This window comes from Argentina anserina, chromosome 6 (genome assembly GCF_933775445.1).
Source record: "Argentina anserina chromosome 6, drPotAnse1.1, whole genome shotgun sequence".
In the NCBI taxonomy this organism is placed as follows: domain Eukaryota; kingdom Viridiplantae; phylum Streptophyta; class Magnoliopsida; order Rosales; family Rosaceae; genus Argentina; species Argentina anserina.
Genome location: NC_065877.1, coordinates 32,579,578 through 32,598,412, shown reverse-complemented (window position 1 = coordinate 32,598,412; position 18,835 = coordinate 32,579,578). Strand labels below are relative to the sequence as shown.

The 18,835-nt window shown below is 39.5% G+C and overlaps 1 protein-coding gene and 1 pseudogene across 2 annotated transcripts; both read left to right on the top strand.

The window, feature by feature from the left end:
• Positions 1-472: 472 nt before the first annotated feature.
• On the top strand, positions 473-4,219 carry LOC126800692 (G-type lectin S-receptor-like serine/threonine-protein kinase At4g27290). 2 transcript variants are annotated; one of them, XR_007672729.1, is made up of 7 exons: positions 473-1,958; positions 2,124-2,268; positions 2,416-2,626; positions 2,732-2,969; positions 3,045-3,195; positions 3,485-3,873; positions 4,137-4,219. XR_007672729.1 is itself a non-coding variant. In XM_050528094.1 (6 exons), the coding sequence occupies exons 1-6, from the start codon at positions 586-588 to the stop codon at positions 3,767-3,769; spliced, it is 2,403 nt and encodes an 800-aa protein (XP_050384051.1). In that variant the 5' UTR covers positions 473-585; the 3' UTR covers positions 3,770-4,068. The 2 variants fall into 2 exon arrangements, 1 of the variants encoding a protein (XP_050384051.1); XM_050528094.1 differs by lacking the exon at positions 4,137-4,219 and having other exon boundaries at positions 3,485-4,068.
• A 6,133-nt stretch (positions 4,220-10,352) lies between these two features.
• Positions 10,353-18,127, top strand: LOC126797335 (G-type lectin S-receptor-like serine/threonine-protein kinase CES101; annotated as a pseudogene).
• Positions 18,128-18,835: the final 708 nt, after the last annotated feature.

The following is an 18,835-nucleotide window of genomic DNA, read 5'->3' as shown; positions in this document are numbered from 1 at the left end:
TCGACTCACAATAGTAGAACCAAAACAACACAGAGATAAGAATGATCCCGAGCTCCTTTAAGTTTCCGAGTATTTCCCCTCCATGACATTTTTCTTTTTCTTTCCCTCCGTCTCTCTTCTTCTTCTACTTCTCTGCTCGTTGGCTTTGCAAGAACGGAAGTTGTCGGCGATGGGTAGATTCGAGGAGTGGAGGAACCCAAAGCCCTGTCATTCATAATGCCAATTTTTATAATAATCTATTGTACCCTTTCACACGGAGAAATAACCAAAGCCGCACATTTGTAATAAGAGACTGAGAGGGGTACCCGTTCAACCGGTCTTCAATTCTGGATCACTTAATTGATAATCAAGAAATCTTGTGGCTGGTATCTCTTGAACCCACTCACGTGTTGTACACGGACTGCTGCATCCTATACCGCCGTGTATAGCAGAATTTTCCCTGCCGAAGTCTACTCTTGCAAATGACAAAAAATGGGGCACAAGTTTTTTTAGTCCTCCCTGTTACTAGTCCTAAACTTGAGCTCTGGATTTCTGGTAACAAATACCAGTAATCTCTACCTTGTCTGCAAATATTTCTCTGCAGTCATGGAATCCAAAACAACCCCAAGGTTCTTGGTTTCCTTGTTGTTCATAAGCATATGCCTCAAGTCCCATCTCTGCTGTGGAGCTGACACCATCACAGCAAACCAGTCTCTCTCTGGTGACCACACCATTGTTTCAGCTGGTGGGAAATTTGAGCTGGGTTTCTTCAAGCCAGGTAATTCTTCAAACTACTACATAGGCATGTGGTACTACAAGACACTAGTGTCTCTTCAAACCATAGTCTGGGTGGCCAATAGGGAGCAGCCAGTCTCGGATAGATTTTCTTCAGAGTTGAGGATCTCAGATGGCAATTTGGTACTCTTTAATGAATCCAAGTTACCAATTTGGTCCACAGAGGTCAGTTCAACTTCAGGTTCTTCTGTACATGTAGTTCTTTTAGATAACGGGAACCTTGTGTTAAGAGCTGGTTCCGATTCATCTTTGCCTTTATGGCAAAGTTTTGATTATCCAGCTGATACTTTTCTTCCAGAAGCTAGAATTGGGTTCAATATTGTTACAAACAGAACCCGAGTCCTGACTTCATGGAAGAACGCTGAGGATCCTGCACCGGGTCTTTACTCTCTTGAGCTCGACCCGAATGGAACCGATGCATATTACATACTGTGGAATAGGTCTAGGCAGTATCGGAGTAGTGGAGCTTGGGATCCAAAGAGTCGTCTTTTCACTTTGGTGCCTGAGATGAGGCTTAACTATATCTACAACTTCAGCTATGTTAAAAACAAAAATGAGAGCTACTTCACCTATTCTCTTTATGATCCTAAGATCGTATCTCGATTCATAATGGATGTATCGGGTCAGATTAAGCAACTGTCCTGGTTGCCATCTCAGCAATGGAACTTGTTTTGGTCTCAGCCGAGTGGGGTATGTGAGGCTTATGCCTATTGTGGAGCATTTGCAAGTTGCAATGAGTTAGCATTGCCCTCATGTACTTGTTTAGATGGTTTTGAGCCAAAGATCCCCAGATATTGGACTACGGGGGATTTCTCTGGTGGGTGTTCAAGAAGATCAAGTCTGCAGTGTGACAATGCTGTTCGAGTTAAGTTTGTAGAATTGCTTAGCAATCAATCGAATGTAGATAAACCGTACCACGAAATTAATAGTACTGAAGCGTGTGAATCAATCTGCTCTGATGACTGTGAGTGTACTGCGTATGCTTATAGCCAAAAGGCTGGATGTTCAACTTGGACTCGAGAGATCTCGGAAAATCGAAATGGAACAACGTTACACATCAAAACATATACTTTTCAGAATGCTAATAGCCGTACCCTTGTAATTGCATTAGTTTCAGCAACAGCAGGATTGCTAACCGTCACTTCTGGCTATTTCTTGTGGAAGAAAAGAACGAGAAAGGAAAGGTATACACTGGTACCTCGTACCTCTCCACTCGTGTTTTGGTCAAATATGAAATTCATATAGTATTATGCCTAACCCCCCCAAACCAACTGAACTAAGTAACGATGATTTACAGTTCAATGAGATATTACAACACACACAGTGCTCTAACTTTAATCCTGAAACAGGAAGTACGGTGAGACTATAAGTAAAGATGATGTCGAGAATGATACAGAACTGCCACTCTTTGGTTTAAGAAGTATATTAAGTGCTACAAACAACTTCTCAGAAGCTAATAGACTTGGAGAGGGAGGATTTGGCCCTGTTTATAAGGTAACCTTTAACCTTCTATTGTCTACTTCATATCCAAGTATTATTAAACGAATAGAACAGATGATCTTCCATTAGTTTCTTCATAATATTTCTAACCTCTTAGGGAGTTATGGTTCCTTATTTTTCTCAGAATTCTCTCATTTACAGGGAATCCTTGTCGACAACCAAGAAGTGGCCATAAAAAGGCTTTCAAAGAATTCCGGACAAGGATATAAGGAGTTCATGAATGAGCTGAAGCTTATAGCCAAGCTCCAACATACCAATCTTGTTAAGCTCTTGGGATGCTGCAGTGAAGATGAGGAAAGAATATTGATATATGAGTATATGCCTAATCAAAGTTTGGACAAGTCTCTGTTTGGTATGTGCTTATTGATAACCTGTCAAAAAAATTTCGGATCGATTATATTACTGATTTTTAAATAAACATTTAATTGCCACTCTTGTTCATGGTTTTTCTTATCAGATTCACCTAAAAATACAATGCTGGATTGGGGTAAACGCTTTCAAATCATAAACGGTATTGCGCAAGGGGTACTTTACATCCACAAGTTCTCCAGATTGAAAATCATTCACAGAGATCTAAAAGCAAGTAACATATTGTTGGATGGAGAAATGAATCCCAAAATTTCAGACTTTGGAATGGCAAAAATTATCGAGATAAATAAAAAAGAAGCAAATACAAACAGGGTTGTTGGGACATAGTAAGTATATGTATATGCAATTTCTCTTCCAACTTCACAAAAGTTATTTAATTAACTAATGATTATTTCATGCAGCGGTTACATGTCACCAGAATATGCACTTTATGGCCATGTCTCTGAGAAATTGGATATATTTAGCTTTGGAGTGTTGTTGTTGGAGATTGTATCTGGAAAGAGAAACGCTGCATTCGTTCATTTTGAGCAGTCACCGACTCTTGCTGGATGGGTAAGTACTTGATATTTTGGTTATGTGTTGGGGCCAATATGACAACTTCGGTCAATATATACGATTTGCTAGGTCATGTGTTACTTATTGTAGTTTCAGTTTTGTGTAGGAACTTAGCAAGCACTATAACACATACTAAGCCGTATACAGACTAATGCGATGACAAACAAGTGGTTTGTATATAAAACCTAGATTTCGAATAACGTATACTATACAAATAGTCCCAAGTCTGAAATGCAAGTGAATATGATCATGCAAGTTTGATGGGTTCATATATTGATTATCTTAGGCTTGGAATTTATGGAAAGAAGGTAGAGAAATGGAGGTGATCAGTGCATCAGTAAGGAAAACGTGTCAACCTCAAGAAGCTCTCAGGTGTATCCAAATAGGTTTTTTGTGTGTTCAAGAAGATCCGGCCGATCGACCAACAATGTCTTCAGTGATTCGTATGCTGCAAGGCAATCCAACCACTTCACTTCCACTCTCCAAAGAACCTGCATTCTCAACACATTGTGGTTCCCATACTATTTTATCCAACAATTCAGTCACTATTAGTATTCCAGAAGGTCGATAGAGATTCATTGGCCAGAAGTCTTCGCTCAAACGTTGTTCCCCTTCCAAAGTTAAGGCCTAGTTTGGTACAGCTGTGCTGTGAGCAAAAAGACTTTTAAAGCTGATGTGAGCAAAATGACTTTTGAAACTGCTGTGAGAGAAAACTGTTAAAGCGTTTGGTAAACTGTTTTGCAAAGTGTTGTGAGAGCAAAAAGTTATTATTTGTGTTTGGTAAGTTGTAAACAAAAAGGAATTTTAGTATGTATAATTACTAAAATGTTAATAAATGTTTAAAGTGTTATTAAAATGGACAAAATGATTTATTCACCTTTAATTTGTGCATTAATTATATGAATATACACTAATTGCACTAAAACTTCTTGGAGAAGATGAAGCTTCGAACTGGTTCTTGTCTTTTGGAGTGTTCAACAAAGAAGGAAGAGATGAATTAGATTTGGTGATCTGTGGAGAACAACGAGCTGAAATGGAGAAGAAGAAAAAGTGTGCGGTTTGTAAATATTGAGGTATGGTTTTATGGGCATGTAATATTTAGGAAAGACTCAGAACAAAATAAGTTGTCTATAAAATTTCATCAAAAGATAGAAATGAGAAGAAATGAAGTTGAGAGCAGGTTGTTACATTCTTTCATCTTATTTTATAACTGAAGTATCGAATGGTGAAAACAGTCAAAAGAGAATAGAAAACTTAATTAGTAAGGACTACAGACTACTGCAAGTCTGCATGCAATGGTAGGGTGGTAGACCAGCATGTTCTATGGTAGATAACTCTTCATACTGTACCATTAACTATATGGCCGTGTTTGTTTTCCTGGATAAGTAACCGGATAGGAGATAAACATATCTATTTTGGCGTTTGGTAGATCAGATTGATCTAGGATTAGATTTTCAAATTTTATCAAACTAGGATATGAAAATCCTGTTAGAAAGCTGAGATATAAACAAGTCCTGCCGGATTATAATTCAAAAAGATGCGCATCACTCTTTCTTTGTCTCCACTTGAGATAAAACACTCAAACATAGCAAGTTGTGCTGATCGACATGGCTGACTGAAATCCAAAAGCTTAACGGCGAGGACGTTAGCAACGACGACTTGGCTTGTGGCCGGAGCGCGGCGGAGAATTGAGGACTTCAGAATAGATGTGAAGGAGGATTTGAGGAAGGTTCAGACGTCATCGGGGTTTTTCAAGTGGCCGGAGTTGGAGATGATGATAGAGTCGGGTTCTGGGAACCCGTTTTGCTTGCAAGATTAGAGACTCTCGTCGATTCTTGGTGTTGGGAGGTGGTGGAAGAATAGATTTTGTCTATTTGCCGCCATTGTTGATTGAGCTCCGACCGCTTGATGGATTTTAGCTCATGGGAGATTGAAAAATGGAGGAAGTTTGATTGAATTAAAGAAGACCGAACTGAACAAATATCTGCTTCTTCTACTATCTATTCCGGTTCTAATCCGTGAAACCAAACAAACGAAAGGATTTGAATTTAAATCCAATCTAATATGTTTATTATCCTAATCCAATCTTATATGAGTTGCCAAACGTAGCCTATAGGTAAGTCTATCAGTATCAGTATATAACAAATGTTAACAGAAAGTAGAACATAAAAGATTCTTATGGAGATGAAGAGAGAGAGAGATGGGAACTGGGATATGTGTGTTTCTTTTAACTCTGAAAACACTAAAGAACTGCAGCTAATAACTTTGAGCAATAACCAAGTATCAGGTGGCCAATGAACTTTCATTGGTTTTAGTACGTAACTGGTTACTGGTAGCCACTTTGGAGATTAAGCACTGAAGCTTCTCTCTCATAACGAGTGGTGCTTCTCTCTCGAGTTAATGCTTTCCTGCTTCAACTAGGAAAAAAGCTTGCATACTTCCAGCTGGTATACTGTTTTCTCATCTTGTGTAATCATATCACATAATTGGAGCCATTTAACTAAGGGATCCCTTTTTCTTTTTGGTCGAAAAGCATTTAATTAGAGAGGCAAAAAGCCAAGGAAGCAAGAAAGACAAGCCGACTGAAAGTAAAAATAAAGGAAAAATCCCAGCACCCAAAAGCTGAGTCAGAGAGGAAAAGGAAGCTCAAGGGGGGCCAGGGAGGCCATCAGCTCTCAGAATTCCAAAAAGCGAAGTTGGGGGACACGAGTCCCAATCTAAAGAGCACAACTCCGACATTGCCATCTTCGCAGCAGCGTCTGCTAGATGGTTTGCATCCCGTGGAACCCAGTTCCACTCGCTTTGATCAAAGAGATGGAGAAGATATTGAACTTTCCTCACCATAGGTTGAATCTTCCAATTTGCAGATTGAACTTCTTCTGACATAGCAAGCATCACGTCACGGCAATCCCCTTCCACAATAACCTTCTTCAAACTTAAACTTGCAGCCAGATTAACCCCATTCACTACAGCCTCAGCCTCTGCCTCCAATGCAGAATTAAAACTCCCCAAAGAACATCTCCCTGCAATTGAGGCACCAAGGTAATTTCTCACGCACACTCATATTCCCGATTGGGAAGAAGTAGCTTTCCAAGCTGCATCCATGTTGATTTTCACCATATTGGGAGGGGGAGGGAGCCATCTTCTGACCCTAGCAGAATCCGAACCATGGAGCACGTCATCAATTCTTCCAGCCTTTTTGGAATAAGCCTCAAACCAGTTTTGGAAGTTCCTTTTTATAGCCTCCACTGTTGCTTGGGGGTTAGGAGATACCCCTTTTGAAACCGCCCTGCATCTTTCTTCCAAAGCTCTCAAAGGTGAATGCAAACATAGTGAAGAAACTCCTCTTGATCGTTTGAAATAATATCCTCCTTCTTATGAATTGCCATTAGCCAGCAGTCGGGTGGAGATGTCCTCTCTTGCAATGGAATATCCCAGCGGGCTACCGAACCAGACAACTCTTGTCCAAGGACATAGCAGCAAGCAATGCTCAGTTGACTCCACACCTTCTCCACATAAAGTACACATTGGATTAGAGATAATTTTCCTCCTGAACACACACCAATTGGTAGCTAATGCATTAGACATTGCTCTCCACATGAAATTTGACACTTTAGGGATGAAAGAAGGTTGCCAGATCAACTTCCACTCATTTCGGTCGGTGATGTGGGAGGAAGAAGCCTTCAGAGGTAAGTTTTAGTCAGAAAAAAATTTCATGTAGCCACTCTTAACAGAATAAGAGCCATTTTTGTTGCTTGGCCATATTAGTCTATCGTTGTCCTCATCCCCACGGATCGGCAAAGCCTTAATAATCTTGATATCATTAGGATCCAAAAAAGGCTCAATGTGGTCAATATTCCAATTCTTGTCCTCAGTGATAACCTCTGAGACTGATAAAGAAGTGAATCTATTGCTGATGATTATTGGTTTGATCATACCTCATTGCCATTCGGAACCCACCTATCTACCAAACGTCCACTGATTTGCCATTCTCTATTTGCCATAGGGAGTTTTGTTCAATAGTAAGAGATCCTTTTTTCTGGGTATTTTAAAAAGATATGTCATTTGACCAGTTTTTCGATTATACTTTAACATTTTCACTGTTCAATTATATAATATTATCGTTGATTCTTCAAAGATATCACAATTGAACTTTTATGAATTACGGTAAAGAGAAGTTCGTATTGTCTTAACGTAGTGTACTACGGTAACGAATCGTAGAGAAGGGGCTGTTGGAGCTCTCAACTCGAGGCAAGAGTGCCTTTTCTCATTTTTCTTTTCTCCGGGTCGGATAAGAAAGTTGTCGGAAAAAATCTGGCTTTTAGAGGTTTGATTTTCTGGTTCTAGACTTCTCTACTTCTGCCATCGAACCCAGGACCTGCCATACTTGCAAAGTAAAGCAAAGCCATCAGATTACAAATGAATCAGGGCAGAGGTTTGATTTTCCAGTAAAAGATATCCATCTTTATTTTTTTTAATATTGGAAAAAATAAAAGAAACCGAGTACTGTATATGGTGGGCTACACGAAGGCATTGGCCCGGTAGGCGGTTTTGACTGAGAGAAGGATTACAATGAACTTTAGTAATAGTCGGGTACGGGCCAAAGGGCCCAAAAATGAACTCGAAATTTCACTCCCCCACGCCGGCAACCTTCTCAAGTGCTCATGGCTCTCCGAGCTCAAGTGGCTGGAAAACCCCTCGGCGAGGGTGGCGTGAATTATGTTCTCTTTCTGACCTGCCGCAGCCGGCGTATAATAATTTGCATGATCAGTCTTTTACTCCAGCTTTCTTATTTCACTGATCAGTCTCCGGTCAGTGTCGTGGTCTATCAAATTGCCATGTATCTCAGGTACGCCATTGTTATTAATAGTTGAATTTTACGAAATCAATGAATTTCTCTGCGTTTTACTCTGTACCTTGCTTGGAATTTTCTGCAATATCATATTCAGGTGGCCCCTGATTAGAGATGGTAATTTAAGTACCTACCTAATTTATGAGATTGAGATTCTTTAGAAGACGTGATGCTTAGTTTAAATTGAGTGAGTCACATTTGGGATTTTGGCTTTGAGTATCCTTCTGATACAATGCTGCCTTAGATGAAGATTAGCTTGAACAAAAGGAACTAAGGTGCCTTATGTCATGGGCAGCGTTCATGATCCACAACCCGAAAAGCTCACTTTACTACCAGGGAAGGCTTGCTATTTGGCAGGAAAATGCTCATATTGGAGAAGTGGGCACCTTCTTTGGCAAGGAGATGAAAACACCTTTGATAATGATAATATCTTAATTACTTATGGTGTCATGGTTATCCAGTAAAATTGAGGGCCTTAATTGCTGGATCAACCTCAATTATGCTGCAGCAATGGTTGGTTCAGAGTAAATCATCTCAAGGGTTGCAACTTTGTGAAGGGAGTAGGTTCATAGATGTGTTTTATATGCTCCTTGTGGATTATTTGCTGCCTGTGATTGATATGTGTCTCTCTTCGTGTAAATGTTGGCAGAATAACAGGTTATATACCCAAACTTCAGAAACATTGGCTTCATGTTTAGTGGACTGGTAGATGTGTCCACCAAAAACTAAAAGCCATTGACATGGGAGAGCAGATAAGAAGAGTTATCTAAGTTTGAGTTGAAACTACCAGATCATGCTATTTATTAGACAATAAGAGTATGTGCGAGCATTGAGATCAGTACTGTTCTTGCACAACTTGTGCTGACCGCCAGATGTTTCATATGATCTGGTGACTTGATTGATAATAGCTGCTAGCATCTGACTTGTTTCTTAATTTACTTGGCTGGTTGGACTTAGAGCTTTCCATTGTAGTTTCTTTTTTTGGTTTGATGGTAGAATTTATGCTGTGAGGGAGCTATTCAATGGTGACAGAGAAAGTTCCATATCATGATCACTTATAGCACTGTTATGTGGTCCGGTCATAAAAGCATATTTTATGGCTGATAAACTTTGAGGCTATAGTAGGGTTCTTGAAATAGTTGTTGATCTTTAAGAACATAGTAGGGTTATGGTCAGATGCTTAGTCTGGAGTTCTTGATCACTTACGGCATGCATGGTCATCCAGGATCAGCTGGGAAGATGGCATAAATGCCAGACTAGTGGATATTTGGATATATCAATCAGTTCAAGGAAAGCAGTGCTGCAGTTGTACTCCTCTTCCACATTAAACTAAGGGGGATTCTCTCTTCAGTCTTCACTAATGTGGTAAAACTCGCTCTCTTTGAGTCCTCTACAAGGTATTCTCTTCTCACTTACTTGAGGCACTAAATGTAATGTTTCCATGTCACCTTAAGTAGCAATTCTTTTTGCATGGACAGTACTCCCTGTCTTTCTATCTCGATCAAGCATACTTTCGATCTGAGCTGGAATGAGTTTGGACCTTTGGCTGCATTTGGTGTAATGCCTATTAAAACTGGACTTAGTTCCCTTCATGACATGGTGTTTGAACAAAGACTTATTGAAAGCTAAGTCCAGTGATTGCGTATTTACCGTTCAAAGTTTTCATGCAATTGATTTCTTTTTTTAAGAAAGTTACATTCCAACTCTGTCATAGCTTTCTTTCTTACTGTCAATTATACTGCTCCACCAACAGTGTTTCTTGCTTCTGATAGACCATCAGAATTCAGAAGCATCGTCGTTATATGTTTATGTCTGATTTCTCACCTCCAACTAGGAGGGACCAACCATTATGGTACCCTTATCTATCGTTAAACCACTTAACCTTGCATGTGCCCCCACCTTTTCTTTTTTCTTGTCTCACCGTTTTTGCTTCTTCTTGCTCTTCATCTGTTTCTCTGTCTGGGAATGGGGTAGCTTGTTCTTTGTCTCGTTATGTTATTCTTCTCTCTTTGTACCAGCCGAGACAATCTAGCACCACGAATATCTATCAGTGGAAACCAGACCTTGATTTCTTCCTCTAAATCCTTTGCATTAGGCTTCTTTAGTCCTGAAAATTCTAGTAACACTTCCTTGGCATATGGTACAACACATTGCCAAAGAGTGATATTGTTTGGGTAGCTAACAGAGGATCCCCTCTACATTATCCCGGCATCTGTATGCTCAGCGGTGATGGAAATCTCGTAGTGTTGGATGAGACTAGAAAAATTATCTGGCAACTAATGCATCAGTATCTGCCCCTGCAATGAGTAAGACAACTGTTTTACCCTTGGATACCGGAAATCTTGTTCTGAGATTTGGAAATCAAACCATATGGGAGAGTTTCGATCATCCCACTGATTCTGTGGTGCCTGGCATGAAAATAGGCTTTAACAAAAGGACTGGCAAGCAATGGCGTCTGATGTCCTGGGCAGCATTTGATGATCCACAACCTGGAAAGTTCACAACCGGCATTGATCCTGATGTGCCTACGCAGCTTCTTACCTGGAAGGAAAATGTTCCATATTGGAGAAGTGCCATCTGTGTGGACTACAGAGGGATACCAAATATTCAGGGTCCAACTCAAGAAGCTTATGGTAACGATGATGGGACCGCCTTTTCTCTCACTTACAAGAATCATGATGATGAGGTCTTTCTTTCATTTGAAGTGAAGGCGTCTGGAATCCTACTGCTACAACTGTGGAAGGAAGACAAAAGTACCTGGAGCCTAGCATGGGGAGAGCCTGTTCATACATGTGATTATATTGCTCGTTGCGGTCCAAATGGTGCCTGTAATAAAAATGAATCTGTCTCACCCTGCAAGTGTTTGACTGGTTTTAAACCCAAAATTCAGAAACAAGGGATGTGAGGGATTGGGAAGGTGGCTGTGTTAGAGAACAAAATTTGACTTGTGATGATGAAGAAGGATTTTCAAAGTATGAGAAGTTGAAACTACCTGATCGTTCTATTATGTTGTACAATAGGAGCATGAGTGACTGCAAATCCAAGTGCATTCGAAACTGTTCTTGCACAGCTTATGCGTATATGAATGCGACACAACAAAATTATGGGAGATGTTTTACATGGTTCGGTGACTTGATAGATCTTGTAGGGATATCTACATTCGTGTTCACCAACAACATTCAAATCAAGGTATGTTGATTCAGTTTCTTTAGCTATTTTGTGCAAAGAACAGTCAGTTTAAACTTCATCAGTAGTTTGAAAGAAAGTGGTCATTACTTAAATTATAGCCTTCTTTTTTACTGATCTAGGTCTTTCTCTTTACAGTTGGTGATTTTTTCAAGGGACACCTTGTAATTGCATTAGTCTTATCAGCAGCTGGATTGCTCACTTTAGTTTTTGACTGTTTTTTATGGAAGAAAACTTTGGGAAAAGAAGGTACAAACTAAACTCTTCTTCTCTCTGAGAGCAGAAACTGATAATGTTCCAAGTTCTAACAATAAAATTGAAACAGGAAGCATTGGAGGAAGTAAGAATAGAACTATTGGTGATTTTAGTACTGGAGGTGAAAGAGTGATACAGAACTACCCCTCTTTGACTTGAGGTGTATTTTAGCTTATACAAACAACTTCTCTGAAGTTAATAAGCTAGGTGAGGGAGGATTTGGCCCTGTTTATAAGGTGAGTAGTCTTGTACCACAATTATAGATGATGATAATTGTTCAGAGATGCATTGTTCTCATAATACAGAAATTTCACTACTAATTAAATTGATAAGGAGTAGGAACTAAGATGGTTTTTTTATTGGGTTATATTTTTCTTCATCTACAGGGGATTTTCCATGAAAATCAAGAAGTAGCCATAAAAAAGACAATAAAAGAAGTCTGGGCAAGGGCATCAGGAGTTCATAAATGAGATAAAGCTAATAGCCAAGCTCCAGCACACCAATCTTGTTAGACTCTTGGTTGTTGTGTTGAAGAGGAGGAAATGATATTAATTTATGAGTTCATGCCCAATGGAAGTCTGGACAGATTTTTGTTTGGTATATGTTTTTCATTATTTTATATATTAGACCTTAAAGGATTAAATCTGCTTACATTTTTGTGGGCATCTATTATGTTCAAGTAATTAAACGTAGTCTGTAATGAGAATGTTAGTGGCTCAATGGCAAACATTATGTGTACCAGATCCATCTGGAAAGACAAGTCTGGATTGGGCTCAACGTTTCAGAATCATAGAAGGTATTGCGCAAGGAGTACTGTATATCCACAAAGCAAGTAATGTTCTCTTGGATGAAGAAATGAACCCTAAAGTTTCAGACTTTGGAATGGCAAGGATATTCGGGTTGAATCAAACTGAAGCAAAGACCAACAGGGTTGTTGTGACATAGTATGTTTATGCAACACATGACTTCAATGATTTAAGCCTTATCATTTGCAATACTATTGCTAACTTCTCTTCTTTCTTTGTGAACTGGCTACATGTCACCTGAGTATGCACGTTATGGTCGTTTCTCGGAGAAATTAGATGTATTTAGCTTTGGAGTGCTGTTGTTGGAGATTGTAAGTGGAAAGAAGAATGGTTCTTTTCATGACTGAAGATTCATAACTCTTGCTGGATGGGTAGGTGAAGTTCTAGTTATCGTTTGTACTAAAATTGAATGTTCTAGCTGGCTAATTGGTTATCATCCGCAAAGTACAACTTCTTTTTACTTCAAATTCAAGTAACTAGTCATGCAAGATTGATGTGCTTATGTTGTAAAAGAAAAAAAAAGAAATGGCTGAAGTGTCTTTCATTGGTATTGCACTATGAGCTTTATACAGCAGTGAGAATATTCAAACAACTCATACACAACTTATTACTACACATAAGAAAGTTTTACAACTTACACAACATATTACTATACATAAGGAAATTTTACAACTCATACAAAACCTATTACAATCAATATAACAGATTTGTTTCTCAACACTCCTCCTCAAGTTGGAGAGTGGATGTCTTGCACTCCCAACTTGCGAATCATAGGAATAAATATGTCTTTCCCCAATGGTTTAGTGAGAACATAAGCTAGTTGATAGACAAAACTTACATGTCTTGTGACCACATAACCATCTAGAATTTTGTCTCGGATATAATGGCAGTCCATCTCAATGTGCCTTGTTGGCTCATGAAAAAAGGATTGGCTGCAATGTGGAGTGCAGCCTTGTTGTCACATAATAACAAAGCTGACTCATGAAGCAACATGCCCAAATCCTTAAGTAAGCAACATAACCAAGTCAACTCACAGCATGTGACTATCATAGCTCGATATTCAGCCTCTGCTAAAGATAAAGACATTGTCTTTTGCCGCTTAGACTTCCAAGAGACCAAGGAAGATCCAAGAAAGACAAAGTATCCGGTTGTAGATCTTCTTGTGACCGGACATCCTTCCCAATCAGAATCACAATAGGCTCTTAACCATAAATTATTGATGGAAGAGAAGAATAAACTTTGTCCTGTAACACCTTTCAAGTAACGTACCACTCTTAATATTGCTTCCCAATGCGTCTTCCTAGGTTGATTCATAAAGCTACTAAGGACATGGACAACATAGGTAATATCAGGATGGGATACAGTGAGATATATGAGTCGGCCAATCAACCTCCTGTATTTCTCAGGGTCTTTGAGCAGTCACTATGCTTCGACAATTTCAAGCCTTTTTCCATGGGAGTATCTGTCGGAGCGTCCCCTAATAATCCTGCATCTTCAATAATCTCTAAGGCATATTAACGTTGAATGATAAAGATACCACGTTTCGAAGTTGAAACCTCGATGCTAAAAAAATACTTTAAGTCTCCAAGATCCTTGAGGTGAAATTGACTATGCAAGAAAGTCTTAAGTGCAGCAATTGTCTCCAAGTCATTCCAAGTAATCAATATATCATCAACGTGAATCAAAAGTGCAGTAAATAAATTCCCTTTCTTCTTAGTGAACAATGAATAATCAGCTTTAGATTGAACATACCCGGTTGACTTTACTGCATCAGAAAACTTCTCAAACCACTCACTGCCTTGAAGCCTGTTTCAAACCATATAAAGACTTGTGCAATCGACATACCAGATTCTCCTCCCCCTATCACTGAAGATATGGCGAAGAAGATATATATATTTCCTCTGATAAATTACCATGAAGGAAAGCATTATTCACATCCAATTGGTGTAATTTCTAACGACGAGCAGTTGCTAAAGCTAAGTGACAACGAACAGTAGTAATTTTAGGAGTAAGGGAAAAAGTCTCCTGATAATAGACACCTTCTAACTGAGTGAAACCCTTGGCAACCAAATGAGCTATAATGTTCAACATAGCCGTCTGCTTTGTGCTTGATCTTATATACCTAACGACAATCAATGGAAATTTTACCAGCCGGAAGTGTGGTAAGAGTCCATGTGCCATTAGTCTCGAGGGCTTGCAATTAAGAAAACATGGCTTGCTACCATGCCAGATGAACAACTGCCTCAAAATAGGTGTGTAGCTCAATGACATGACTGATATGAGCCAAGAAAGTCTGATGATGGGGCACACACCGATGGTAAGAGAGATAGCTAGCCAACGGGTAACGAGTTCCTTTAGTTGGACCAGGCAACAAGAAGGACGACATATCTGAGTGAATGGAGCGAACATTGTAAGTGAGGCGGTCCGGTAGGTGCGAAGGAAAGGGATGGGTTCGGTGGTGGGTGGGGCGACTGATGTGGGCGGATCAGGCGGAGGCTGGGCAGAGGGTGGTGGATGACAGGAGTATGTACGGAACAGAGGTGGTGGAGACGGAGGTGGTGGCGTGGAAGGTGAGGGAGAGGGTGGAGTTGTCGTGGATGGACATGGAGGAGAGTGAGTTGGTGAAGGTTGTAACTCAAGCATGGCCATATCGAAAGTGAAGCTATCGATATCAGATAAAGGAAGGACAGGGTCGGGTTCGTGTATTAGAGCAAAAATTGGGCCGGGTTGGTGGCCTAAAGGGTCTAAGGCTGCATAAGGGAATATATCTTCATTGAATTTAACATCCCAACTGGTAAAAACATTTTTTGTAGACAAATCATATAGTTTAAAAGCCTTTTGACCGACCGAATACCCGATAAAGAGAGATCGAGTAGCACGTTGATCGAACTTATGGGAATGATGAACATTTGTAGCATAAGCTAGACACCCAAAAACACGAACATGAGAAAAAGAATGAGGTTTGGAGTATAGTAGTTTAAAAGGAGTTTTGAAGGAAAGAAGATGTGTGGGTAACCTATTGATGATGTGAACGGTTGTAAGTGCACAATCACCCTAAAATTGTGAGGGAATGTGAGCTTGGAATTTTAATGCCCGAGCAACTTGGAGTATATGACGATGCTTACATTCCATAACCCCATTTTGTTGAGGTGTGTAAACGCAAAAATGGTGGAAAACAACTCCATTATTAGAAAAGAAAGGACAAAGTGAGATAAATTCAGCACAATTGTCACTGCGAAAAAATTGAATGCGAGAGTCGAGTTGCGTAAGAGAATAGTTAAAAGACGCTTTATGAGAGGTTGTGCTTCACTCTTATGTCACATTAGAAAAATGTATGTAAAACGTGAATAGTCATCAACTATTGTAAGAAAATAATGAGCACCATAAACTGAAGGATGTTGATAACAACCCTAAATGTCACAATAAATAATTTCAAAAGGTTTATTCGAGGAAATTTTGATATTATAGAAAGGTAAACGACTCTGTTTTGCCATAGGACATATGTGTCAAGCTTTATGAAATTTCAGAAAATGTTTAACGAAGAAACCTAAGCATGGTGAAGATACATGTCTGAGCCTATTATGCCAAAGATCGGTGGAGGATATAGAGAGATTGTAGGTAGACTGTTTAGTGGTGGAGGTAGGTTGGTTCATGGACTTCTCCATCGCTAAGGTCACCAAATAGTATAATCCATCACGTTGTTCACCCAAACCAATCATCTACCTTGCAGTCAGATCCTGCAATATGCACCAATAAGGATAAAAAGTCACTGAACAATTTATGTCTCTTGTCAAACGACTAACTGACATCAAATCAACTTTAACTTTTGGCACAGATAACACATCATGGAGGTAAAAATTGGAACTTAAGGGCAGTGATCATTTTGCGACAATAGCAACTTTATCCCCACTAAGTAATAAGACTGGAGGCAAGGAACATCGATTATCAGCATGAATTAATTCAGTTGATGATGAAATATGATCGGTTGCCCCACTATCGATGATCCAATTGCGGGAAGCAACCTTGGACAAACCTGGTTTAGTTGCAGCTTTAGCTTTTAGAGTTGCATTGGCATGAGAGTTGGTTCTTGGAGACATACTACTAACGGCTGCCATAAATCGTTTAAATTGGGCTTCAAATAGAGTGACTGAAGGCCCAGCATGAGAACTTACAACGCTAGAAACGTTGTTGGCAGATGGAACTCTAAAACTAGTGTTGGGATTCGGCTTAGGAGTGGAAATTTGCTTCGCCTTTGGGTGACCAGGAGGATAGCCGATCAGTTCAAAACAAGTATGAACCCAATGTCCAGGGTCTCCACAGTAGACGCATTGAGGTCGACCTCTCCCTGATCCTTGTCGCCGTTCTTGAGAACTGAATTTTTCAGAATGTGGTCGGGGATTTCGCTCATATCTCCCCTTTCCCTGATTGAAATTGGGTCTGCTACCTTGTTCTTGATTTGTGAATCTGCCAGAGTTTCGGACCGCCATGGCCGCACTACCGCTGGACTCAGCTAGATGTGTAGCACTGAGTAGATGTTGCTTCTCTTCTTGGGCAACAACAACGTAAGCTTGGCGGACTGTAGGCAAAGGGTTCATCAAAAGAATGTGACTGCGAATAACACTGTAAGTATCGTTCAAACCCATTAGAAATTGCATTAGTCTCTGTTGATCTCCTTGGGAGCTGTGTGGAACCTCAGAATAGGAAGTCAATTCATCCCGAAAACATTTCAGTTTTATATAATAAGCTGAGACTGATTGTTGCTCTTACTTACATCATGTTATATCTCGCTGAATCTCAAAAATTCGACAAGCATTACCATGTGAAAATCGTTCATGTAAGTCCTCACATACCTCTTGAGTCGAAGAGTAATAGGTGAGACTCTCAGCAATGGCTTGACTAACAGCGTTGATGATCCATTGCTGCACCAAATCGTTGACCCGAGTCCATGTCTTGTAGCCATCTAAATTAGTCTTTTCTGAAGATGACTCAATTGTGTCATTGATAAAACCAAGTTTGTTCTTGGAATTCAAAGCTCGGAGCATATCCTTTTTCAAACCATTGTAGTTGTTCTCATCCAAGACTTTAGTAATTAGGACCAGGCCTGAGTGATCAGAGAAATGAGTAAAAAAGGGATCTCAGAGGGGAGATTTGGATTTTGATGATTCTGTGGAATTGGGGGAACTGATTTGTCTGGTGAAAGAACATCATCACCAGCCATGACGAATGTATCTAGGACAGCAGGTTAATGTATCTAGGACATCAGATGGACATGATGTTGATGTATCTAGGACAACAGCCTGGGAAAGACCTGAAGGCTAATGGACATGAGGTTGATATATCAAGGACAACATATGACAGTGAGACAAGAGGTTAATGGACAGCAGATAACAGTGAGACAGGAGGTTGATGTATCTACTATTGGTATTGCAGCTTCACAATGCTAGAAGTGTTTCCAAACCGGGCATTGGACATATGAGAACGAATGTGTTTACATCTCAAGGCCTGGAAATTATGGAAGGAAGGCAGAGGAATCGAAGTGATTGACGCATTAGTGAGGGAAACAAGCCAGTCTGACAAAGCTCTGAGATGTATCCAAGTAGGCTTTTTGTGTGTTCAAGAAGCTCCCGCAGATCGACCAACAATGGCAACTGTAATCCATATGTTGCAGGGCGAAGAAGCTACTTCACTTCCGACTTCCAAAGAACCTGCATTTTCAATACACACTCGTTCAAATAATTTAGGTTCTCCTTCTTCTCAAATAACAACCATCTTGTCTAGCAATGCACTCACCATTAGTATCCCCCAGAAGGTCGTAGAATTCAATGGTTAAATTTCTAGCTGGTGTACTTTATGTATGTTTATAAGATCAGCTCAAAATCTAATGTACTTAAGCTTCTACTTAAGTGATAGAGCAATGATGACATATTTCAAAATAATGGAAAAATATGTGCATTTAGTTTCTGTTACATCACTGATTTAATAAATTGCTTCCATGAAAAATTGAAGACAAACCATGGCCGAGCAGAGAATTCATTAACACAAAGCAGAGTTCAAAGAAAGCCAGGTAGAGGTCCGATACTAAAGCATGAAATAAAGACCGGTCGGCCAGATATTAGTGTTTGGATAAGAAATGAAATCGAGAAATTGCATACGGTAAGGAGTAACGTGAATGAAGCTAAGAAGCCTACATAAATCTTTAAACATCATAGAAAATATGAAGACTGCTCTGTGTATATATATATATATATATATATATATATATATATATAAACATTCATTGTCATCCCAACCTTCTAGCAGTCATCTTATTTAGATTGCTAGAAGGTTTGGATAGCCATGAATGGCTAATTGGAGATGAAATAAAAGGCTGATATAATGTCATAATTCTGAAATTTCGAATATAAAAATTTGAATTCGAAGTTATGAAAACTCTAAAATAATCTCAAAATATATTGAAATCATCTTATAATAACAGTGTATCGAAACTGAGTCCACAACACGACTCAGTCGACTTGAATAATATATAACCAGTTTATAT